Source organism: Malurus melanocephalus, unplaced genomic scaffold, assembly GCF_030028575.1.
Source record: "Malurus melanocephalus ecotype Western Australia unplaced genomic scaffold, MMel_1.1 scaffold_2, whole genome shotgun sequence".
Lineage (NCBI taxonomy): Eukaryota > Metazoa > Chordata > Aves > Passeriformes > Maluridae > Malurus > Malurus melanocephalus.
In genome coordinates this window covers 6,468,885-6,495,886 of record NW_026623234.1, presented here as the reverse complement: position 1 = coordinate 6,495,886, position 27,002 = coordinate 6,468,885, and the positions used below count along the sequence as shown (strand labels likewise).

At 43.1% G+C, this 27,002-nt stretch overlaps 1 protein-coding gene across 9 annotated transcripts in view; it reads right to left on the bottom strand.

The window, feature by feature from the left end:
• DPF3 (double PHD fingers 3) overlaps window positions 1-27,002 on the bottom strand; it is a 169,244-nt gene that overhangs the window by 69,817 nt on the left and 72,425 nt on the right. For all 9 annotated transcript variants that reach the window (XM_057366639.1, XM_057366629.1, XM_057366655.1 and 6 more), the window contains exons 2-3: window positions 20,086-20,246; window positions 15,278-15,385 (exon numbers count right to left, since the gene is read on the bottom strand). In XM_057366639.1, coding sequence (XP_057222622.1) covers window positions 15,278-15,385; window positions 20,086-20,246 — 269 coding nt within the window. The remainder of the gene's footprint in view (window positions 1-15,277; window positions 15,386-20,085; window positions 20,247-27,002) is intronic.

The window sequence follows — 27,002 nt, the reverse complement described above, 5'->3', positions numbered from 1 at the left end:
CTCCTGCATGGCTCCCTGCACAGCTCCTGCATGGCTGCCTGCACAGCTCCTGCATGGCTGCCTGCACAGCTCCTGCATGGCTGCCTGCACAGCTCCTGCATGGCTGCCTGCACAGCTCCTGCATGGCTCCCTGCACAGCTCCTGCCTGTGGCAAGGCAGTGTTCCACATGCCCAGCAGAGGCTCAGCCACACCAGGCACCCCTGGAGCAGCACCCCAGGCTCGGGGAGCACTGCGTGGACCAATGCACAACAGAAAGGCCACAGCAAAGGGACAATGATTTCAGGATGGGATGGGGAGCAACCACCCCACATGCTGCCTTTGGCATCTCTGCTGTCCCACCAAGTGATCCTGGGCCAAATTGTAACAGAGGCACTCTCTGCTTTTCCATCATCTGTCAAATGGAGATAGTCTTCACCTATCCTCTRGGGTTTGGTAAGTCTTGTTTAATATTCATAAGCATTCAAATAAAATGCACCAAAACCACAAGGTGGTCTTACAAGCTCTCACAAAGACAGATTTAAACAGATTCTCTTTCCAGACAAGAAAAACACTGAAAAAGTAAGACCATTTCCACGGATACYGGATTTCAGTGGCCAATTCACAAATTCCAAAGGACAAAGATAATATTTACTCCTATGTTAAGATGCATCTGGCAGATGAAGCTATATAAATGAAAAATGTTATTATAAGAAGGAAGGCTTGTAATAGAAAAATGACATGAGATTCTAGTAGGTATCCTTTCAGAAATGGGAAAGAACAAAGCAAATTATCTCTGAGATGCTCAGATCTCTTGCCACAAAAAAGGCAAGCAATTCCAAGAGGCCTATAAAGGGTTTAGACAAAAAGGTGAACTCTAGAATTAATAACAGAATGGTAAACAGGAAGATTAATGGCACCAGAGAAAATGCAGATGGTGAAGCCCAGCCTGCAGGCTCAGCAAGACTCTGAATAGGGAGGGGGAAAAAGGCAAGGTGTAAACAAGGTGACCTTCAAAGCCACGGGAATGCCTGCCAACAGGCCAGCCAGAGGGCATCCCGAGACACAGATGTGCCATCTGGGGTAGGCTGTCTCATGACAGCACGAACAAGATTTGTCTTTTTCAGAATTTACAGAGAGGCAAAATGGGTAGTGGCAGAAAATATGACCATTCATTCAAAAGGGGCACAATTAAATGCACAGGTTGGAAAGGACGCTATCCATTTTGTAAAGAAAATATRAAAGAATTCCCTGAATAGCCCTACTCAGAAAGGTCTTGTGCCCACTTGTAAAGCCTGCTCATGCAAGGTGTGGGGGAGGAGGAACTGGTTTTCACCAAACAAATGTTTTCCTTGAGGGTTTATGCTTTAAGATTATGGTGAAATGAAAAAAAAATAAAAAGAAAAAAGAAAAAAAAAAGAAAAAAAACCCCCAAACCTCAGCATATACTGCAAAGCAGCTCTTTAAACCCATGATGGTATAAATTTTCCCCATGTTGGCATAAGTCTGTTCGCTCCAGATGGCACATTTGGGTTAAAAGCAGGTAAAGATTTCTCAGAGATCTCTATGTCCAGTATGTGCTTTTACAGAGTTCCCTTGCTCTGTTGGTCCCTCTGTCTGCTTGGGAGATCTCAGTTCTTTGCCTACAAAAAAAAAATGGGACAGAGAAATCTCTGACCACAGTTCTGCAGGAAAGCCTGGCTTTGTCYGGTCTGATGCTTAGATCATTGTGATCAACCAGGAAAATTAAAAAGTAAATGCAATCACACATTGTTTTAAATACATAAATCGAACACCACAGTGGGCAGTGCTAAGGGGAACAATGCTATCTCTAAATAAGCCTTCTACAGAATGAGGCAAATATGAATGGTTATGATATCCAGAGGCAAGAATTTTAGGGGAAAACAAAATAAGCAACATTACAGCTCACTGTGGGAAAAAAAAGCAGGCCCTAGCTGTAGGAGTCCAGTGTCCTCACACACCTTTTCTCCTTTCAGCCTGGCTTAAAGGAGAGTATTTCAGTAAATCTGAGTATTTCAGGCAAAAACTGGCCCACCTGAGTTCAATGCTGAAACTGGCTAAGGTATACAAGCAGACAAACCTGAAAGTGTTTTATTCTGATGGGCTGCATACCAATGAAGATATGTCCATGACCTCTGGTTTCACAGTAGGAACCACAGGTGCTGGATGAGGTCAGGAAGCTCATGAAAAGCCGGCGCAGCCCAGAGCTGTTGCATCAAGAAAGTTTGACCCAAGAGAGCTTTTGATTGCTGACGGGAGCTGCCACTGTGGCTCTGGGCATTAGCACACACCTTCATCCAGAAGGTCCCATCACRTGGCTCTGTAGACTGCTTTTTAAAAAGAATATTAATGGAGAGCTGAGGTATGCACCTGAAAACACTAATGTGGCAGTGGGGAAGAAATCAGGAAGAACAAGGGGGAAAAAAAGCAAGATGGAGGAAAGGTACTATATTCCTTCTYCTAGTCTGCTGCAGCTAACTAGGGCATGCTTTTACTGAAAACTGCCACAGAAAAGTCTGAAAAATGGAATCTCTGGGCCTTGAAATATGTCTTTTCGATATCTCTCTCCTTTCTCCTCTCTTCTAACAGAGAAACACTGTAAACTCTTCAACCCCGAAAATACACATTTCCACGCCTTACAAAATATAGTGAAAATAGATGATAATGAGGAAGAGACAGAGATAGCCATGCAAACGRAAAACAAGTGAAATAGAGAATAGTTGCTCTTCTCGCCTTTCCTTCTGCTCAGCTTTCATTTCCCTTTGTTCATCTAACACCGAGCCAAACTAAGCCAAAAGGAGCTGCCATGCTGGGCTGCAAGATTGATGGCTGCAGGCAGACTCCACAGTGAAGAGACGGATGACTGGTCATTTCCCGCGATGCACTGAAAAACATCCATCCTTGCAGCCATGCTGAGTCCATTTGTGCTCCTTTTCAAAAGAGAGATAAACACAGGCAGCCAGAGGCACCTGATTGTCCTTCTCCCTCAGAAGGACACAGCTATAGTCCTCTGGGYTCCTTGAGAAGGTCGCTCTGTCCATCCCCGAACATCTGGCTGTGGGATTTGCTAACTCTCTCTCTCCCCCGGCAATCATCCATCTATTAGAGCACAGTGCAGGTTGGAAGAAAACGGTGAAGAGAATGGTGTGACAACCTCATCAATCTACAGCTACACGCTCRGCTATTTAGTTTTCTTTACACTATTCCTAAATGCGGGGGGGTGGGGGGAGAGAATTGCTACTGGTATGAAGGAGGGAATTGTGGAAATGGCACTGTGGATTGGAGTAAGTCCTTACRACTATTAAAATGTTGTGCATGTACTGAAGCAGTAGGGAACTAATTAAGATTCAGAATAGAAAGGCAAAACAAAAAAGTTGGATGCACTCTTGTTCCATCTGTAGCACTTGCTGAGAGTCCAGCTGTACTTGGGGCATCATCTTTAGCAGAGAGAAGTTAATTTTTTTTTTTTTTATTTTGCCCACTCAGATATTAACAGGAAGCTCCCTGGAAGAATATACTATATTGATAGTGCCAGCCCTGGTACAGCAGCTTCAGAGGCACAAAGCACTCAATCCAGAGTCCTTTCTATTTAGTTTATAATAGTGTCATTGTTGCAGATACTGTCCTGGTCTACAGCACTGCCCACAGATACAGCCTCTGTGTTTCCAGTTCTCCTACCCTGCTGCTACCTCACTTAGGCAATGAGCATTACATGGCAGATGTATCCATAGCATCACTTACAAATTAGCATCACTCCAGAAATCCCTGCAACCATGAACCTCACTTTGTCAGAGTAGCACATATCTRTAACTGTGTCATTTACAGACATTGCACCAAGGAAATCATGAGAAGATCAAAGCATCCACSATCCATCCCTCAAAAACACAAAGAAATGAGTCACTTGCTTCAAGTGTTTTATATGTAATTTTAGCACTCTGAGCCAGCTTTGAAAATTTGTCTTTTACTCCCATCATGCAATGCAGTTTATTTTAGGCCAACAACAAAAGGATTTTCACTACAGCTCTTTAGGATATGTGTAGGATATTAATCATGACCATATGTTTTCCTAAGACATCAACCCCATACTTGCCAAGGGCAATCACATGCATTCAAAAAGGGCATAATTTCCAYCAGGAGGGGTAAAGTTTTCATCCTTTCTCCTTCAACAAGACCTATAGCTTTAGCTGATGAAAACTGCTGCTCGCTGTTGTCTCTATCAGAACTAACTACCTGAAACAGCTAAGGTCCCAGCCCTACATTACCTGGTTTGTTTAAGGGGAGTCAGGCTCCCAGTACATCCTAAGTGAGATCTCTGATAGGGAAGACACTGCACATAAAAGCCAGATCCATCTATTCCAGTGTACACTGCATCAACCCTCCTTCCCCCACAGAGTTCATTACTGGGAAGGGATGCTATGGCAAAAACCAATGGTGTCAGAATCCTAAAGAATAAAACACCTGTAATCATCTATTACTCTRTCAAATGCAAAATGCAGGGAATATTGAAATTAATCATAATCTAGTAAAAACATACTTTATATCTCTCAGGTACGAGATGGTTATGAGGCTGTAAAATGTTTACTACAGAGAATGGGAATGACAGACTGGAGACTTCCACCAGGGAAGGTTGGTGGGAGGTTCAGGGATGTGGGAGGGGAAGTCATCATACTCTCTCCATTCTACTCAGCAATTATATAAAGCTTGGCACGTAAGATTTTAAACTGAACGTTATATTAACATTTATTGCTCATTCCRTTATATTATGCACCAGGAAAATAACACCTGCTATAAATATTATAGTATTTCATGCTACAAAACTATTTAATTTGCTATGTGTCAGAAGAACAATAAAATGTAATAAATAGGGTTTTTTAAACCATATTTTAATGTAATTATATTCCATGATACTTTTGCTGGTTKTTGTTAACATTTTTTTCTATAAAGCAGCACATAGGTTCTACCATACCGTTGACCTAGTAGGCCAGTGACTTCACTGGGCTCTGTGCAGGATGCCAAATACCAAACCTGCAAGTCTGGTCCAACCCCATACTTTACATGCAGATTTAAGCATGTGACAAGTCCCATTAATTACTAAAAGATCACTCATGTTCTTAAAGCCCAAGCTCAGGTGCTTTCCTTTGCTGGGGTWAGACAGCTTGGCATCTTACGAGACTAAGCCCTGGGAACTTGATCCTATAAACCCTTTTTCATGTGATTACCAGAGAATTCCCAGAATTACTCACGGGGACACATAAAATAGATGCAATGAATTAGATTAAACATACCCATTTCCTAGGATCTTGTGTCCAGTATTTGCACCTAAACTGTACCTGCACACTGCAAAAAACCCTTTTGACAATGTGTGGCTCATCCTCCTTCAGGCATTTTTCCTGGCTATACTTAGAAAAGGGGCAGTAGGTTTGCCTGCAAAGCTGTTCAGTTCTGGCTGTAAGACTCCTACAGGGCAGACAGCTTCCTGTCTGCCCCTCCCATGCTGGAGAGCTGGTGATTTGACCCGTGGGGGAAACGGATCTGACAAGTTCCAGGCACCATTTCCCCAGGCACCATTCCCTGGTGCTTCCCTAGTAGTTCCCATAGCCCTTTCTTCTGCTCTCTTGAGCTTACCTTCATTCCCTTCATTTTAATGTTAATCTGCTTATTTCATAAATAAACAATCCTGATGGTTACTTACAAACATCAAYGTTAACTTCATAGGAAGGGAATAAATCCACAGCATCCTATCTCTCCAGGAGGAATAACGTGTCTCCTAGAGACACAGCTTTCTCAGCCAGCTTCAGAGGCCTTTGCTGAATAACCTCTCCCAAAGATGCATCCCAGCAGCCAGATGTAGGTCAACACAGCAACCAAGAAAAGAGAAAGAGCGAAAGAATGGGCTGGATGGCTCAGAAAGGATGGCAGCACCACAAGTAAGCTCTGCCTCAAGCAGCCCAGGTAGTTCAAGCCAATGCCATCTCAGCTGCCTGAGCYCCGCTTGCAGATCAAGCCCCAAAAGATGACCTGCAGTCACACCGTAGAGGCTCCAAGGAGACCAACAGCACAATTCATTCCATCAACTTAATGGCCTACTGTAGTGATCAAAACATTTCTCAGAACAGCCTGGCTCCAAAGTCACCATAACCCTATTTTCATAAATATACTAAATACAGCTAAGATGACACACCAGTGGTAAAATTACCTTTAAGTGGCTGCATTGTTGCTGAAATTACAACAGCCTTGTGTCTGTAGGACGCTGCACACACAGCTATGTTCCCACTCTCGGTGACAAGATCCCGAGATCTCAGAAAAATAGATTTAACAGCTTCCAAAATTGCCTTATCTTGTTCAGTTGCTACTGCTGCCTTACCCTGGTGACTAGAGCCAGAGGGGTTTGGCTTCAGTGGGCTTTTGATCAAAGCCCAGAGAGGTTCCAAAGCCCAGTAGCTTCTTCATGCATCTCTCTCCTAATTATGCAAACTGGCTCAGCCACATGAGAGCCAGGAGTAATCCCAGGTGATTCATCCAAGCCATCTTAGCTAAACAACAGAGTTCTCCTGGTAAAACTGTGAATATAAAATACGTGTAGTGACCTGTTCCAGATCTTACAAATGAAAGAGAAACTATTTACACAAAGTTAATCCTGTAAATTCTACCASCATGACTGTGGAGTTAAGCAGCAGAAATAATGTTTTTGTTTCCTTGACTGGACTATTTATAGAATATTATTTGCTTTTCCAGAAATGAGTGTTTCACTTCCATAACTGCAAAATCATGAAATTCCATTTGGAGCAAAATACACATTTACTCACAGTCACTGAGCTGAATTAGTGTAAGAATTTGCAGCTTATCACACGCAACAACACACAGCAAGAGCAGTGCATGATTTGAAGGAGATGTTACCAAAGCCCGGGCAGCCACAAAAAGCCAGCTCACCAGTGGCCAAAAAAACAAAGCAAGAATAATAACACATTGCAAACCTTAAGATATCTTTCTAGCAGTTACACTGCACAGTCAGCCTTGCAAAAACTGTCTAAACAATTCACCTGTGGTGAGTCTCTTCATTTGTATTATATGGGTGTGTAACAAATTACTTATTTTTTCATCATCATCCCAGTACACATAAGCCCAGGTTGTGCACCAGAGCTGGTACACTTCCATACCAGTTTTGCAAGGCTTCCTGCTGATGGCCAAAACATTTAATTCTGGCTCTTTGAAGGTTTGGCAGATGGCATGACTTATTCATTTATTCATTTTTACTTGGAGGTCTCCCATGCCCCTCCCAATCTCTCTAACAGTATTTATTATCTGTTAGGCACTCCTCTGAGTTATACAAATGAGACTCGTGTTTTAGCACCTCCATTTCACATACTGAGAAGCTGAGAGAAAAAGACATATCCCATTGTCCCTGGTCCTGTGTAGTCCTGTGTGGAGCATAGGTGATGTGAGTATGTGACTGTGTGGTACAACTTGAAGTGCAGAGATGGGCACCTCTACTGCAGATTGGCAATGGCACGAAAATATTTCACTGCAGGAYTTGTGTCAAGATTCTGTGTCAGTGAATACATCCAGGAAGSGACCACTTCTCTGGTATTCTTAATSTCACGGAAGAAAAGAAAAGCAAACTTCATCTGGCCAGAGATCTGGACCAGCAAAGGTTCCTGTTGTAGGTAGAATTTAAAGATGTTGGATGAGGTGGAATAAACCAGTTAAAAGTGTGTATAATAGATAGAAGCTGATTCACAAGGAGGTCCCACACTGATGAGTTTTCTTTTGGTGATAGAAAGTCACTTTTTCTAACCCAAGTAATAGCTGGATGTGTAAGTGCCTTAGAGCATCAGCTCTTGCCTGTGATGCCATGTCCTGCTGTGAAGACAAGATTAGTGGAGAATTGGAGACTACTGTTTCGATTCAGAGACATTGATGGACTCATCTGTAAGCTGCAGGCTTAGCTGATGAAGAAACACATACTTAAATTTAGGCGAGAAGCCCAAAAGAAAAGGCCCAGCAGCATCCAGTATTTATATTTGTATAAAGAAAAACAGCAAAGGAAAATCCCAAACACCTTCTGGCATCCCTGCTCCCAGATTTGGATTCACAATGTAAAGCTTCATTTTATTCCAAAGTGTTATGGAAGTGTGACATRCATAGGTACATGACAGACCAAGCTCAGACTCAGCATGGCCAGAGTGCAGATGTTCCTTCAAATGGGAACTGAAAACCATCCACCCTYTTTTGTCACAAAAAGTTAAGGGGTTTTTTTGTTTTCTTCTACATGAGGTGACAAAAATAAAGATGGATGAGGATGGGTGAGAATGAGATCTACTCTAGGCTCAACAAGCAACGCCAGGATCCCTGTGGAAACACTCGGTAGAATTCTTTGACACAGGTGACACAGCTTCGGCAGGTGGGGAGCCCGTCACCAGCTGCTCTCTGTGATGCCGAGCTCCTTGAGGCAGCGTTCGCCTGACGCTTGGCCCAAACAGACGGCTGGCCCGGAGCTCTGGCAGCACCCCCCGGCCAGGTCCCGTTCCCAATAAACGCCGGCGGGAGAAGCCCCGGGAGAAGCCCCGGGAGAAGCCCCGGCGGGAGCGTTCCGGGAGCGCTCCGGGAGCGCGGAGCTCCCGCTGCCCGCCGCGCCCTCTGCCGGCCCCGCCGCGCCGCTGCAGCCACCGCGGAACGGCAAAACATCCCGAAACAACGGCCGTGTAAAGAACGTGTTACAAACGGCACGGAGAGCTGAGGGGTTTGATTGCTTTATAACCTAAAGTAGTTCAGAATGTGGAAGTACTTGAATATAAAGGCAGGTTTTAAATGAGGTTTTAATTTCAGGGTTTTGGAGGGCCAGGAGCAAAACTCACAGAAGTTTGCTAAGAGGCTATTAAAATCCATCTTTTACATGAGAAATTCAGACCAGATTATCAGAGACACAAACCTGCTTCTTTCAAGTCARCTCCACCCTGAATGCAGGGTTCATCTTGGCAAATGTTGATAAAAGCCATGAACAATTAAAAAAATTAAATAAGCTCTACGCAAAAAGTGTCTTTGGTGAACTCACATCTGCAGACATCTGTCAGAAGTCTGAACAACTGATAGGTACATCTTATAGCTTCCTTCAGGAATATTTCACCCAACTGATCTGCATGTTACAGACATACTCTTATTAGGCACCAGAATTAATCTGCCAGTTACGATCCTAAGATGGTCTTAGTGGACCTTAAAAAGGATCCACACACAGGCTCTTTAACAGAACATGACCTTTAATTGCAGAGATAATAGTAGGCAAACTGTCAAACAGTAGGAAAAGTTTTTGTTAAGAAGASATGTGTCTCTCTTTACAGTGTTCATAGCAAAATGACACTGCTGCCTCACAGCACAGAACAGGAACCAAAATGTGATCACACGGAAATTGTTGAAATCAAAAGTGAAACTAGTAAACATTAATTGGCCTATGAGAGAAAAAAAATATAAAAGGAAATTTTCATGAAATTAAATAATTATGTTTTAGGCTCTAATATCTTTGAGTGAAACTGGGCATCATAGCAACCAGGAGCAGAAAAACGTGGAACTCAATAGAAATGTGCTCTTTCTGTGTTCTTGCGTTGATCTCCAGCTATACCACAAACCTTCAGTAAAAGCATCACAGAMGTACTTTATTCTCTTTGTCGCTCATTTCTCCACTTTGGAATCAAATATATTTTGTATATCTGGACTGTAAGTACATGGCTGTAGCAGAGAATTAAAGAAGACTTCACAACAATCCCTGGGATGATGCTTGTGTTTCTAGATACTATCATACAAGTGACACTACTACAAATTCTATTCTTTGCTTTTTAATGTCATCTAAACTTTATCTTGCTGAAGTGCCCCATATTAAAGAGCATGGACCTCCACAGACAAGCTGAGCATCTTCCCCAAGAGTAGGGAGCGCTCCTCACTTCCCAGGAAACACACAGTACCTTGCACAATCARTCACAGTCACCACGAGGTAAATTGAGATGCTTTAAAGAGATAAAAGCTTATCTGTATGGATTTTGTTCRTTCATTCATTCACAAGCACACTCACCTAGGTATGCCCCACATGCCAGATTAGAAACAGATCAGGTATTGTTCAGCTGGAAGTAAAAATCTGTTTTCCATACTTTCTTCAAACAATGTTCATAATGGCAAATGAAAAATACTTTTGTTTACTTTTACTATTCAACAACAGGTAAACAACCCCATTTCTACAGCTCAGCTGAACACTGGACTGCCCAGACATGAGTAACAGGACACTTGCACAGGACCCCAGCTCATTTCCAGCACAGCAGTAGCACAAACTCTACTCCACATTATCCAAGTGGGTGGGAAGGCTGCCACTCGGAAACTTCAMTGTGGGCTTCAAAAAACCAAAGGGCATCAGTAAATTGAGACAAAAGCTCTATGGTCATATTCTTTAGATTTATACACCATGTGAAATAAAAGCTCTGTAGGTATGGATGTATGTACCTATATTTAGCCAACTTGTAAAACTGAAGTAGGACACTACCAATTAAAATTCCACTASAATTTTTGGCCACACTCACTGTATCTGCCCTCATCTGCATAGGTGCAAAGCTTGGGTAATACCTGACTGTCAGCAGGGTTTACTGTAGGCAATACCACTTCTACAATTTTGATAGTTGACTCAACACAGAATCATGATACTACCTAGTGCCACGAAACCACTAAGTATATAGGACAAGGATCAGTTATCACTTCAAGRGGCCTTGGGTCTAATCCAGGATCTCTCTCATTTCTAGCCCTCCTCTTTCCAACTGCTCTGATTTTATCAAGGGCCAGCATCCTACTGCTTGCCTTCACAGCACCTGCAGTTCACAGCGGTGGTASAGTTGAAAATTCTCCTTTTCCTCCCACTCCACTGGAAGAAAAGGCTACTAAGCTCAACCCTCTCCCTCACCCATTCCCAGACTTCTCATRCACAGGAGCTCAGCTCTGTTCTTGCTCTTTTACTGAGCAGGAGAGCAGCCAGCTGAGTGAACGTGGAAGCACGAGCTGTTKTACAGCCCTTCCACCGTTCTGTGCTGAAGCGCCAAGCAAATACCACTGCTTGATTCTGCAGAGAGCCAGATTTCCCACACTTGGTTGCATAGAAGTCTAGTTTCACAAATATTATTTGTATCAACACCTAATAACTTTAAAACTCTACCTAGGAAATATTTCTGGGAAAACATAACCCAGGGCTGCAGGACAGGATGGGATCTACCTGGCTGGGGAGCAACTCCATGAAAAGAGACCTTGGAATCCTGGTGGACCATAAACTCAATATGAATGACCAGTGTGCTGCTGTAACAAAAAAAAAAAAAAAAAATAATAAAGCCAACAGGATGCTGGGTTGCATCAGCAACGGTATCACCAGCAGAGATAAAGAAGTCACTATCATATTCAGTGCCTGTCAGGTCACACCTGGTCACACACTCAGTTTTGGTCACTGCTATACMAAGGAGATGTGGACAGTCTAGAGGGGTCAAGAGAAGGGTCACAAAGATGATCAGAGGCCCTGGGAAGCCTACCCTATGGCTGTCTGAAAGAACTGGGTCTGTTCAGACTGGAGAACAGAAGGCTTAGGGGAGACTCTGTCATGATATTCCAGTATTGAAAGAGTGGCTACAAAGATGGAGACTCCTTTTTTTAGARTCACATGAATAATATGAGAGCTGAGGGTACAAGTTACTCCTGGGGAAGTTCCAGTTAGACACGAGAGGAGAATTTTTCACATTGAGAACAATCAGCCCTTGGAACAGTCTCCCCAGGGAAGTGGTAGATTCCCCAACATTGGACAATTTTACGATTTGGCTGGACAGGGTGCTGAGACATCTTGTCTAGACTGTGCTTTTGCTGTGAAAGTTTGGACCAGATGATCCTTGAGGTTCCTTTCAATCTGGTATTCTATGAACCTATGAAATCACAGTATTAGCAACATGTCAATATATTGTCCATGGCCCAAGATTTGCTTCAAATCTGTACCAGTGTCCATACCAGTCTTGCTCCTATACTACAGTGACTCATGGAACAGCTCATACCCATCACAACAATGAATTCTAGGCTGCACTTGAGCCAAAATGCTTGGTTTTGATGATAAGAATATAACCTAGAGATTAAAGATGAAGACCAGGCCATARGAAAGTAAATGTCAGGAATACTTAAGAGAAATTCCTGAAGATCTGGTGATAATATTGACTGTATTGTCAGTAAAGGCACTATCATAAGTAAGTATTGGCAATACTTTATCTCCCCTGCGTATCTGCTGGATGGGATGGAGGGTGCTTAGAAATAGCACAAACATGACCATTGMTAGATGCTTGAACAAACCACTTTACCAGGGCAATGCATGTCCTAACTRACTCTGAATATGGCAACAGACGAAAACAGACATCTAAAGGCTGCATCAGCAAYCCCCATTCCAGTGCTCACACCTTTACAACACTTTTCTTAAAACCAAACACCTTCATTTAAAACCAAATAAAAGCAACAGATCAGGACAGCAAAAGCACCATCTTCTATTAAGATGCAGGCATCAATTGATCCCAGGAAAAACATTACAGTGCACTTTGCATTTTACAAAGAAACAGGACACTGTTGGAGCATGATTATTTTCTTCATTGGGGTCTGTATAATCAGATGTGAAACTCTCACTCACTGAGTTGTGTCATGCACTATGTAAACCTGCAAAAGTAGGTTATAACTATAAATATGATACTATTTCTAAATGATTTATTGTTCCCTCAAACTGCTCGCAAGACAACAGTTTGATTCTACTTACTGACCAGCTGATGTCTACCTATGACTTACCAAAACAAAAATCCTAGGTCTGTGTATCTCCTGAATTATGTAGGTATCTTGAACTTCTGAATACAACTTATTGCTGTAATAAGCCAATCCAAAAGCCTAGGTGCAGTCCAAGCAAGGATTCACACCCCTGGTGCCAATCCCATTGACTGCTGGAATGGCAATTTTGGGAGCAAAGAGTCTCTTTTGTGTTTGTGACAGTGGTTGTGTTACAAGAARTAATTCTACATAGTTAACATAATGTAACTATGGTTTAGCACTAATTTTATGTTGTAGAAGTCTATTGCTTGTACATGTTATATAACAATTATAAATATATATATATATATATATCAACAATTCCACAGCCTCCTATATAAAAATCAGCTATTTGTGTATTAACCAAGCACAAGCACTGCCTAGCTGCTGAAAAGAGCTCTAAGCAATGAATAGAATGCCCAAGCCCTAGGTGGAGTGAAACTTAGGAACATTTAGATTAGATTTCTTTCAAATTTATTTTACATGTCCTACAGCTGTCACCTTTGTGTTTTTAAGGCATCTTAAATTTCCACATTTTTGCCCCATACAACCATCTAATGTTTAACTGAGGACTAAAGAAGTCAACATTAGGTAGCTTCCTAGGTTCAAGCACTAGGTTTTATGATAGTATCCACCTCCAAAACCTACAGCGTTTCTGCTATCCATGTTGAAAATATATTACACTATTTTTCTCCCRAATTCTCAAAAGCTACCCTTAAATGGAGGTCCAGTGTTTTCCATAGGTTTTATACGTTCAAATCAGAGAAGGGAAAAATCCCACTTTTGGCTAGTGAGTCTATTCTGCATATTGCACAGATGGAGTGAAATTATTTTGTGGTATAACTGATAAGGAAAGTTAATCACTAGATAGAAATTGGTTGGAAAATAGATTTAAATGGCACAGCAATATAACTTGCCTTACTTGGTTGCCACGGGCAATGCAACAAAAGTAGCACTCCTGAGATGCAGAGATGTTTATAGCAGGGAAAACAACACAGAGACAGACATGCTGAGGTCTCTTTATCTGATAACTTTGTGGTAATTGCCTTTCATGCCCTGTGGCATGTAGGATGCACTAATTTGGCATTCAGTGAGTACAGCAAAAAAGAGCAATGCAAACAAAAAAGAGTCGAGCTCTACCCTACTGCTTTACCTTACAGAATTACCAAGGCACAGCAGTACTGGCATTGTCACAAAGTCTGAGGTAGGCACTTCTATGAGCCAACATCATCCTCTTCCTAGAGTCCAGTCTCATTTCCATCAATGCATATGACTGATTTCATCAGTTCTTTCCAAGCAGCTCTGCTGTGAGGTCTGGTTCTATTTGTTGGCTGAGATTTTACCCTTGGTTTGAACCCCAGCTGAATGGTTATAGGCCTTTGTTCCTCTTGTCCAACTGTCTGCTGATGTCTCCTACACTGAAGGTAGGGAGTTTTCAAAAACTGTTTCTATCAGAACCAACAGGAATTTTGCCTCTGATTTTAATGGGTTTAGAACTTGTCTCTGTTGCCCTTTCCTCTCTCTTCACCACCTACTGCATAGAAGCAAAGTCATCAGTATTGCTGAGCATAGCTCAGTTCCCAGGCACCTTCCTCTGTCAAACAGGTTTTTTAAATATTCTTAATTTACATTTGAGGGTTTTCTCCTGTACTTTTTATACTGACAGTCTCACCTCTTAAAAACCACATACAGCTGTGAGTATATGTGTTCCCTCTTTCTCATAATAGCTGACCCCAGAGACAGCAAGCCTTTATTACTAACTGCAGGGAAGAATGCACAACACTACACTCTACCTGACACAGCTGCAGCTCCTCCACATCTGCTTTACAGCCACTCATTYAGCATCCAGACTCATCACTTCACGTAGTTTAATTGTGGGAAAATAGTAACAAGGACAAGAAGAATGAAAGAATAATGGACAAAGGTACACATACAGGCAGACACAAATACRCAAATGTGGCATATGCTCGCTAATTTTTATTATTTATTGTTTATAATCTAGCCATATCCTTTGCCACAGTCCCACTAAGAAAAACCTTACCAGTGTACTTACTGTTTCACACACACAGTGGCCTTTTTCACAAAGATTAGGCAGCAGATGCCAGTGAGACTTTGTATTAATAAAGCACTGAGGAAATAATTAGTAATACATTGATTCTTTACATCCTTGGGAATTTGCTAAGAGAAGCCAGGATTGAACCCTACAGAAGGTAAATTCAGCTCCCATTGCATGCAACACAAGTTGTTCACATTTTCACAAGGGATGAGTTGTATGCAGAGGGTTTGGTGGTTATGGTTACAGCAAATCAAGTAAGATGCAACAGATGCAATGAGAAATGGTTGGAAAGCAGCAAAGATAAAGTCCAAGGTCTAAATGCCAGGTTTGCATGTATGCCAGCTGCTCTGCAACTCAGGAGAGGCAGGCAAACAAATACTTACCAGGTTTTATTTCCAGCAGCTTCAGCCTGGAATCCTCAGGGGGATGCAAACGCCTCTTTTTGCGCCAGCAACGTGCTGGGTATGTGTACAGCTGACCTGGGGCCAAGCCTGAAGATTAAAGGCAAAAAAATAATCACATTTCAGTTCATAAACCACAAGCACTGTCTCTAGCATCTTTGTTCTTGCCCTTCCAGCATCTCCTTGTTGGAAGGTTCAGTCCTGCAAATCATGAGGCAGAGCTTCACACTCAAGGCATCCAGTGCTCCTGAGGCTCCTCAGCACSTCTTGGGATCAGGCCTACAGAGAATCTAGGTCTCACTTAGACACTTCACTCAGCTCACTGAAACCAGAGCTGCACATAAATAATTTGTGATTTCTTCAGGGTAAATAGAATTTCAGACTCTCCTGGGTCACAAGGGCGATGCCTCCTCCACAAGGAGAGAGAGCCCCTTGAGAGAGAAGAGATGAAGTTCTGACATGCATATCTTGAGGCYCTGATGCACAGAGCAGCTCAGCAAATTTGTGTTCCAAATGGGAGCAAACCAAGATCCAAGAGGTCTGACTCCATATTTTTGCTTAAACTCTGGACTTTTGCTTGAATAGCAATTCTTCGTGTGGAGTCTTACCTCCTTGTGCCAATATCCCGAATGAGATASAGTAATGTTTATATCATTGCATGCTCCCTTAAATCACATTTGGCATCGCTGGGTTTTGAGCTGCCCTGGCTCTCCTGACAGACACCCTTGAGCCAGTGCTCGAGCTGTACTTTGCTCTCTTGCATTCAGGACACAGCAGGGCTTAGTGAATGCATCACTACTAGGGGCACAGAAGCACACTGACAAGCGCTTCAAAGTATCCTCAACTGCCCCAGATAGTCACGACACACAGAATTACCCAGCAAGACACAGAAAGTTAGAGGAATTTTATTCTGCCCTCTCAGTCCACCAGTTCTGCTTTGGCTCTTAYGCCCTTCTGCTGTTGCTCTTGTCTTGAAGGGGCTACAGAGCATGACTGCAATTTCAGACTCATTGTTCTCAAAAACCAGATGAGACCATATAAGAGAGAGGACAGGAGTGGTGTTACTATATCTGAAACTGTACCAACAGTGAACAGCTGGACAGCATCAACGGGGTGCCAGGAAAGCAGAACAGCTCAAGGGCAGGAGGATGGCCCAGGAGCTTCGTCCTCTCTTCTGAAGCAGCCAGGTGAGAATCGTAGCTTGGGAACAAAAGTGACTCACCAGACCAAATGAGGATAATGAAAAAAAGCAATATCCTGTTACTTGGGGGTGGGGAGGAACACGGAATAACATAATTCACCTCGAGGGAATGTACTAATCAAATTCTGCAAGTCAGACCTAGGTTCCTGATTTCAATATTTCAACTGTTAGGAATGCCAGTTCAGACCCCAGCACTTTCCACCTACTTCCAAGTAGGCAAGTGATGGAGTATCTGCASAGACCTGGCTTTTTCAGGGCACAGAACGCTATTGTGCCCAATCCCAAGAAAGATATATTTCAGAACGGGTTGATTAAGACCACTTTGGGRAAAAAAATGTGAATAACCAGCACTTATACARTGTTTGGACATCCTTCTTCACGTCACTTTGCAAGCATTAASCACCGCTGTAATGATTAACAATTAACCAGTTGCTGTAATGATGAGGTGGATTGTGCCTGGCTCTGATGTGAGTATTAAAGATGTGGAGGCAGGAAGCCCTGCCCTTTGGCAATGGTTGACCAAAGCAATGGAACAAACAATCAGCCCTCCATTGCACAGGCTTCCACAGAGGAGCCATTTGAAAGAAAATGCACCACAGCTTTTGTCCCACACAGAGAGGAGCAAGGATCTGCTGGTTTTGGGGGAGAATCTACTAGTGTGAGTGCTCTTACATGGAAGAGGAGTTCTGGATACAACGAAAACCAGCTACACATGCTGAAAGCCTAACTAGAAACTTGAAAGGAGAGAGGTGGGAAATCTTCTTCCTTAGAGGGTGGCAGGTAGATCAATAACAGACAGATGATCCAACCTCCACCTCTGCACTCCTTGAGGTAAGCTCTCTGTTCCTACTCACAGCTCACCTGTTCATTAATATACTGCCATCCAGTGAACTTAAAACATATACCAGACTTTCACTTCATTGAACCCATCAATGCTACCTTCATTTCTCAGCACTGCTCCCCATCTATCCCTGTGCTGGTTCACATGAAGTGTAGATCTTACACAAAGGAGAGGCACCAAGGAAAAGGTCAGTTCTGAATGCTTTGAATGTAGTACCTTCACAGTCGATCTTGCCGTGAATATGGAAATAATGCATATTACTGTCTTCAGTCCTCGGTGGGTTGTGTCTCCCTCTGGTACCTTATAGGGCAACCAGAGAAGGTTCCAACCATTTGCTTACAGAGGAAATAGCAGAACCTGCAGTGAGTTATGTTGTTTATCTCATTAGTGTAGGAGAGTCATAACTCAAAGCTCGTGTGAAAGGCCAGGGGAGGAGGGGAAAGGAGGGAGTTATGTGCAGTATTGTGTGAAATTAACCCTGAACTGTTTATCATGAGATGCAGATTTCTGACTTCTTTAACAAAGAGGACAGCAAGAACTCAGGTTTATCCGCTGAGTTCCTGACTCTCCTTTGTTTTCCAAGCCTGTGAAAGTGAAAAGAGGTCCTGGAGCTTTGCCATTTTTTTCTTTTCTTTTTCCAGGTTAGGGACAGTGAATGGTAGTGAACACAGCACACAAGACAGATACCAGGATGGCTGGCAGAGAATTTTCAAAGCCCTTTAGTATGGGCATGAGTGCATTGTGTACAGACCAGAAACAGGCATGCTAAAACTGTAGAGGGATGCCTTGACTCACCATAATACTACAAGAGATAGATTATGCAAAGACACTCAAGGGAGCAGTAAATGGGCTAATAAAAACCAAGAAAGAGAAAAGCAAATATGGGGGAGGAGGGCTGCTTCATTTCACACTGATTATTCTAATTCAGGGTAACAAAGTCATCAGATTTGGTGGCGAGTGCAGATCCAAAAGGCTCCTTTCACTTCACTTCACAGAAACTCTCTGYGAAGAATGTTCCAACATTAATCTCCAGTGCAGATCTGCAGGAGAAATGTCACTGATCCCCTTTTGCAGAGCAATCTGCCAAACAGCTCACTATTAGAAGTGAGGAAGGAAAGATTTGCAGAGAGAATTCGCTCACGGTRGTCCACAGAGCTTGTGGCTGAGACAGGCAAAGCATTAAGATATCTTGGTTCCTGTTATGATGCTATAACACATTTATGATGATTCCCTCTGCAAGTGCACAGACACCAATGAAACCCACACAAGRCTATCTATGTCTATCTCTGTGGAAGACACTGTTGACAAAACATTACTTATGAATATAGTGGATGTGTATCTGCTTGTATATATATACCTTCCAACTCTGTTCAGAAGGATAAAAATAGCAGCACCTTACTCATAACAAGATGCTACAAGAACAGAAATTCCATGGGTAAATGGATTAGTCAACAAAAAAGAAAAAAAAAAAAGGAAGAAACCTAGTTTTGCCAAAGCATAATCTCTTAGGAATGGGGAATTTTCAGCTCAAATGAAAAACTCAACTGTGTTTATGAAGCAACCCTACAAAAGAAGGGTAAGTCCAGAAGTTCAGACAACTCCCATCTTGTGAACCACATTCATCAGTCCTGAATTACCACACCAGTTTTGGTGGCTGAAATATTCTTAGCATATTTTTAACGCTGTTAAAACACCTGTTGTCTTCTGCACCAGAAGTGGCTGCATTTTACTATAGAAATTTCAGATCAACGATTTGAGGGGTTTGAGGGTGAAGGTGGGAGGATGTCAATATAGTTTAGACAACTGGCAGGTATTCATGCACATGCGTGCATGTCATACTTTCAGTGGCCATGTACCCTAGGTCCCTTCCTACCTGGATTCTCTGGGCTGCACTAAAGGAAAAAAAAAACCCAAAAAAAAAGAAATTTGGTTTGGTGCGGTTAAAAAACTGTTGCCTGAGACAATGATTGGTCAGATACTGAGCTACAACGTAGCCAGATTTCCCCTGGGGTTCAGAAGGACTTATGTCTGTGAAACATCTCCACTCTTGCAACTGGTGACKGTCCTTCCCCTTTTAAAAAAGGATTTCAGATGGATTTAGTCTAACAAAGGAACAACTGACCAAAGTCTATAAAACTAACAGTGCTCTTTTCCCTTGAGCTTCACTGAGCTTTGGAAAAGGCATTAGCCAAAGCTCCTTAAGGAAATACACGGACTTCTTTCTGTACCCAAGGGAAACACAGCTCCCGGTAGAGCTGATATCCAAGTTAGCTTGCAAAAAAGCAGAACCAGGATTTGTAGGTGTATTTCTAACCATCAGAACAATGTTCATTCCATTAACTGGACTCTCCTATACTTTACTTCGGTTTTATATCCTTCCCAATATAGTTCCTTATTTTCAGCATTCATCTGAGAAACTCCTACTTCCACCTAAGAGGTAATTCTAGTCCTGCTTACAGCAGAGCATTGAGTCTTCTGCTGCAGCCTGGGATCGACAGCATGGAAAGAGCTGCAATGATGCAGCCTTAGAAACTACCATGTCAGGCACTTCTTTGCGTAGAAAGAGAGTAATTAGCATGAGCTCTCTGCCGTTACCAAAGGAAATCCCCTGCAGGCACAGAGGTTTAGGCAGTTTCTCTTGTGTGTGGCCTGTAGCAGGTTTGAGCTCCGGTTAATTAAACCCCACGAGGGCTCAGTGGCCAGCCCTCCATACGTGCACACGCATACACAGACACAACCACCACCAACCTGGTCCCCTGTGCCTCTTCTCCATCCAGATGTAGCAGTTGTTCTGAGCCACCCCAGTTTGCGAATCCAGGAAGGGAAGGCGGACGCTGCGCTCGGCGCAGAGCCGAGAGTTGTAGCTGCGGCAGTGCTCAATTGCTTCTTTGTAGAACTGGTCCCCGAGTCTGCCAAAAGAGACAGCACACACAGTGAGAATGAGTGCATTGCCCCCTCCAACAGGAGTAGGGAAAGGGAACATGAGGTAGGTTTGAAAATGGGCAAGCAGAAAAGCTTTGCCTGGACAGGTACACAAGTTGGTGACATGAGACACTGCTGAAGCAGAYCATGCAGAAAATGATGTCAAATTAACAAAAAAAATCAGGCTGTCAGGAGCCAGACATGGATCTTTTCAGTAGCAGCATGGCTACTTAATGAGCAAATGATGCAATCACAGTGGCCCACGACCCAGGGTCAGGCCCGTGTACACCACAGTGAACTCATTTGATTGTTTCTCTTCCCCTATAGTTTGTTCAGCCCATATTCAAACCAGTCATTTCAATCCCATGTTACAGCAGCTACTGCAATATGTTTTAAGCAACCAGAAAGCCAGCCAAGTTTAGAAGAACTTTGCTTCAGCATTTCTGGTGTCGAGGAGCCCATAAGAGCAAAGACCACAGTCCTCTTATTGTATGCTTCTGAGGCATGAAAACACACCCCATAATAACTACAGTCATATCTGCAATGGCCAGACTAGATGTTTTGTCATAAGCCTTCCAGAGTTTTCCACAGTGAAGCCTGAGGTGCCAAGAGCACCAGGCTACAACAGCGACCCAGTTGGGCAGGGCAAATGTTGCTTTTCTCTGGTGCCCAGCGGAAAGAATAGTTCTAAAGACAATGTCATTTATTTCATAAATAACTGTTCGTTCAAAAATTCTTTAGAATCTTCATCTTCCCTTGAGAAAGGTTTTAAAACTCTGCCTGCTGGAGATTACCAAAATCCTCCCTCCAAATTTCTCTAAACAGGGAAAAGCATCAAAGTAAAGCTACCCTGAGGACACAGCGCAGCTGTCATTCTGGAGCATTGCAAAGTAGGTGGGCCACACTGCTGAACTTCGTTCTTGATCTATTGTCAAGGTGAAATTCAGTCGTGACACGAATAGCTAGGAAAGCTACCTGTTAGGGGYAAGTTCATTAGAAAACAGGAGCAGAGTGATACATAGCATAACTTGCTCTGACTCTGATATTCATTAATGTGCGAAAAGAGTATACCACATACAGCAAGTCAGCCAAAGGGATGCATGTACAGAGATAAAAGGGCTCCCTTTCCTGTCCTATTAGTTGTTTTCCCCACTATCCTAGTCCACAGGCACAGTTGGCATTTTAAAATTTTGCCCACCTCTGAATGTCAAATCAGTGCAAATTTCTCTGTTTTACCATCTGTATCTTTATTGTGACTCACATCTTTTAAGTCACTCACTYCTCAGTTGTACCTTACGATTTACATGGGAGTCAAATTCCTTTCATCTTGGCTATGCTGGACCAATATCCTATTGTTGGCACAGGCCAAAAGCAGMGGCTTAGAGAAGAGCAAAAATTCAGCAAATACCAAGGGAGGCACTTCCAGTTTCCCCTTCTCAATTCTGATGATCAGAACTTAATTTACACAAGTCTCAGGGAGATTATGTTTAACAGACCGCGAAGAATCTTCCTTCCATGAATTTACTCAATCAACTCTAGAGCCCACTGCTCTTTGGGCATGGGCAGTGATCGTGCCCAACATYGTGAGGCAATGACTTCCACAGCTGAAATACGATTCACATGGAAAAAAAGCATTTCCTTATGCTTGTTTTAAGCCATATCTCAGTTATTTACAAGTCTATGTCTCTCACAAATCTCCCACCAGGTAATTTCTCTAATGAGAGTATAGCCAGCACACAGAGTCCCTGGATGGGGAATGAGTACCATGGGTGGATGCTGGAGCCCAGCAGCTTCCTGCTGCCCTCAGTCCTCTAACTTCAGCTGCCACATTTCACAGCATCCCCAGGGGAGAGAAGGAACAGCCCCTCGCAAGTAGAAAATGCACAAAGGAGTCAGAACATCCTTTGGCTACAGAGACTTCCTGCGGGTTTTTCAGAGGTTTTGTGCAGCGTCTGTGTGAACRTGGTGCCTCTCAGACCTGTCCTCCCCTGCTGACCACCAGCTCCTGGGCAGCTGCCAGCGCAGGGATCTTTGCAGGGCAGCTGAAGGAGAGAGCTCTCTGGACTGTGCAAGCGAGTGGAGGGCACAGCCATGGGCAGAGCGTGTGCAGCAGGATCCCTCCGGACACTGAATCCCTGCAATGACCTCAAACGCCCTTTTCCATAAAAAGGCGGGGGGGAGGGAAGGGGAGCACGGGAGAAAGGAAAAGATAAGCTGCACTACTATACAAAGAATGTGACTAGGAAGAAATGAAAGCTCATTAAAAGCTGTAATTAAAGTTGTACACTTGTGTAATCAAAGTCAGTAACAAGGAGACCCCAGCTGATCAAAGATTAACAGCTCTTTCCACAAACACTTGGGCTTCCTCAGAGCTATGTCAGATTCCTTCTATATTAAACCAGGGATACTCTCTAACTCCAAGGAGTTTACTGCAAAGAAAAGCATAGCTGTATGACAAAAAACTGYCACCACTCTGTAAGTCTTCCTTATGCCAAAAATCACTTCAATCATTAGAATATGCACACCACAAAACATCYGTATTAACAAGGACAATACATCCCAGCAACCCAGATACAGGAGCTGACTGGAGTGTGCTTCAGTTTCCACCTTGCTCTGAGACTGAAACTAGGTCTTCAAATGTAAAATATTTGGCTTTAAATCACACTGTCATGTAGAGTAAATTTCAGATTTTTCCAAGAGGGAGAAAAGGGGTTTTGAGATTATAATGGCAGGGAAGCTATAAAGCTAATGGGTTAAAATCACTCTTGACAAAATCTTGCAATCTAGCTGTTCCTTTACGTTTATTTTAAAGATTTTTAAAATGCATTTTTTTCCTTACCAAAAAAAAAAACCAAAAAAAACCAAAAAAACCAATTTAGAAGTGTCTGGTCACTTCCATATTTTAATAAAGCTTGCCTTGGCTCCAATACAGCAAGCATGATCAAAAAAATGCAGTTTTCTAAGTATTCACTGGAAAGATATTCAGATACTGAGACCTTGAGGAATTTCCCTGGCCTTAAGTATGAATGAACTTTTTGTTTTAAAGTGACAAAAAAATCAAATARTGGAAAGTAAAGAAACAGCTTTTCCTTATGACATTGATATGACAATGGTAAACAGCTTCCCTGAAATTACTTTTGGATGCCCAGTTGTTTTGTTTTACCATTAGTCTTTATTGGAGGGATTTTGACTCATTCCAAACTTCAGTTATTTTTTGTAAGGAAAAACAGAAAGTATACTAAAATCAAGGCAAAAAAGGGAAAGTATGATCRTGTTGTGTTCATCACTGTGGAGTCAGGGAGGTGGGACAAATCCCAGCTCTCACCCAGGAGGTTTACAATGGAGTTRGAGAACAGACAAGGGTGGGAATAAGACTGGAGAGCACATGAGCTCAAATGAAACTCAAACAGATCAGTAGAGTTTGAGTTAGGGAGACACAAGAAGAGAAAAAAATGAATACTATAAAGTGTATCGTATGTCAGAAAAAAAAAGATTAATTATCTGTTACATGCCTCAGAGTTTTCCCAAACTGTGTTGCTATGGAAGACTTACACTCCAACTCCTGAAAAAGTATCTGTAAAAACTATGGGGAATTTCTGCACTGTTTTTATGAAAAGTATGTATGAGTCAGAACTGTGCTGTGCTGTGCCTGACTGCAAGGGTCAAGTCTTCCCTTTGGATGGGGAGTTAAAGGTCACACAGACTTGTCTAGATTGATATYAATGACACAAAATCATCAGCATATGTGCAGATTTTAAAGATGCCGGGRAAAAAAAAGCAAGAAGCAGACATGAGCAACTGCTGGACAAGGAAGGCAAATCATACTGAAGGCAGCACAACTGGAAATACAGAATATAACTGTCAGTACACTGTGAAAGGCACATAACCCTTCAGCACAGAGCCCCAGGTGAAATCCCAGACATTTGGGACAGGCATGCCAGTGACACTGCTGGCATACACATAGGCTTTGCACTCACATAGCAGCCCACGGACACGAAAATAACCTGGCTGTGGCTGACTGATAAAAGCTCCTGGACAACCTAYGTTATTGCATAATTCTGCAAAGCTGCATAGGAGGGGTAAATGCTTAGTAAATGTTGGGGACGCTTTATTGGTGAGAAAAAGTTGAAGTGAAACCAAACAGCAGGCTGGGAGCAGTGGAAGCTCTGTGTGAATGGAGAGGTGAGCACTCTGAAAACACCACCAGGCCCTGGGTGTGGGGACAGCGATGTGAGGGTGGAGCAGTTCTGTGCAGCCTTGCAGGTAGCCACTGCCATGACAGTAAGCACCAGCATGGAAGATCAGACTCTGTGACTTCCTTGAGGTCACTGTTCTCTTAAGTGTTCAAAAACTGAGGTGCTCTATCATGAAATCAGGTTAGCTAATAACAAAAGCAGGGAAGAACAATTCTTCCCTTTCCTCAGTCTTTGCCCGCCTGCTCTAACTAGACCATAAGATTTCAGAGCAGACTCCAACTTACTACTTTTGTGTATAGGATCTAGTGCCATGACTCTGCTCTCTAGGCCCCAAACACCAAAGAAATCCAAGAACTTGCCTATCATATAAGCCCATWACTTAGCAGCAAGGACCAAGGGCCTGACTTCACTCCAGATGTTCAAGATGTTTGTTTCTGTGCTGACAAGGGATCCTGATGGGCCCTGAAAGCAGCAGAGCAGCTCTCCACCACTGCTTTGCAGTCCATCCTGCAAAGTCACGTGCTTTTGAGTACACTTACACCTTTTACAACAGCTGCAAAATAGGCAGAATCCAGTGTCCCTCCTGCAGTGCCTAACATAACACAGGTGAGTACCCAGAGAATGTGAGCACTTGCTGAAGACCAGTATGTCTCAGCTCAACCATTATTACAGGTCCACATCACCCCGGGTAAACTCGTATAAAAAAGAACCAGTCCTCCTTAAGTGCAGCTCTTAAATTTCYACCAGATACCTCTGAGTATGAATCCAGATTGTCTCCAGTTTTTGAGGCCAGGCCTCTTTCTAGTAATTTCCCTTCAAACCCATGCTCACTACATGACTAGGCAAGTTAAAAAAACCTGTTAGCACAGAAAGAAATGACTCGTCATGTAACGGACAGCAACAGAATTTTCCTTCTACAGCTTGCAATGGTCCCCAGCACCATCCAAAATGTGGAACTTGCTTTCCTTCTGACCATGGAGTTTCATTTACTACACATTTAGCATCTCATCTTACATTTTAGGTCATTTGACTCATTTGTTACTGTGAAGAAAAGCAAGGACAACCGRAAAAGACATTTTAAATTTGATCTTGTTCTTCAGCAGCACTCCCATCCAGTTTCAAACTGGGCAAGATCTGAGAAGTAGTATGAGAGAAGTGATGCAGAAGACAATTTTTACTCTCCTTTAGGAGACATGAATGAATGAGTCTGGAAATGATGAACCAGTGTGGTCTCAGGCCTTCTCACAAAGTTGAACAGAGACTAAGCAAACAAGCAGGCACTACCTAAGCTATCGTTYGCTTGCAACACTGGAGACCATCTTGGACAACTACATGTCTTGGCAAGTGTTGAGAGAACAGCACTGAGCTGGCTACACTCATTCCTTTCCAGCAGGTCCCATGAGGCCCCTGACAGCATCTGCTCCTTCTGTCTATGACCTGTGACACGAAGAATGCCACAGGGCTTAACTCTWCAACCATTTCTATTTAATATCAATACAAAAGCTCCAGGGAATATGATGCAGCATATGGGCAGCAATGCCAGCCATTAGGGTGATGACACACAGCTTTATGTATCTTTTTCCTCCTCATGCTGACAGCACCCTCCCCAGTCTCACAGTGTTGAAAGCAAGGGCAGCAGAGCTGGCAGGGGCTGAAGGCAGAAGAGATGGGACTGAGCCTGACTGGGAGTGGGAAGCATTACAAACTATGCATAACACTGTTCATGTGGACAATCTTATAGACACAAACCACCACAATCACAGGGCTTTCCTCTCCCTCTCCAGTCAGCGTAATKCTCTTCTCAAGCTGCAGCCTGGCCGTGCTCATGTGTTTCTCCCATCTGGACTGGCCCACTCTGACTCTGTACCTCAGGCTAGATAAGCAACAAAGACAGAGCGAGCTGTAAACTGTGCTGCTTACCCTAACACAAAGCAAGACAAAGGAGTCCCTGGTCCCCCACTTGTCCTCATGCCTTTTCCTCACTMTGAAACAACACTGATTTTCATGAAGGGCACAGTGGACTAAGTTCAAGCTGCTTGAATGTCAGCTTCTCCTTTCTAGACCCAGGTGCAGCTGGAAACCTGTGCTTAACAGGGTCCAGTATCACCAGGCTCCTGTAACAATTTCAGACAGCAGACCCTCAGCTCCAGAGCATCTTCCCAGAAGAGATAAAGCAWCCTGCTTTGCTCATCCTCACATTATGTTGGAAGATGAGTACAYAACATTCATCAAAAGATCCAAGCAAAAGAAAATATAACATATTCAAGAGTGTCAGACAACTATTCAGCGTTAAACAACAAAGGGCTGGCTAGGCTCCTCCTKTGGCTGTACTCTCTGGAATTTCTAGTCTATAGGCAGCATCTAACTGCTACAGGCATGCACCCTTTGCAGCTGCAGAAAGGTAGGACATGGAGATCAAAAGGAATAGAGAATGGCTTTACCGGCGATAGGTGAAGCATAACAGAYTGCTCAAAATCCTACCACAAACTCTCATGGCAAGCCAGAAAGTGAAGGAATGTGCAGATTCAGTTTTCTCATAGTGGTCCA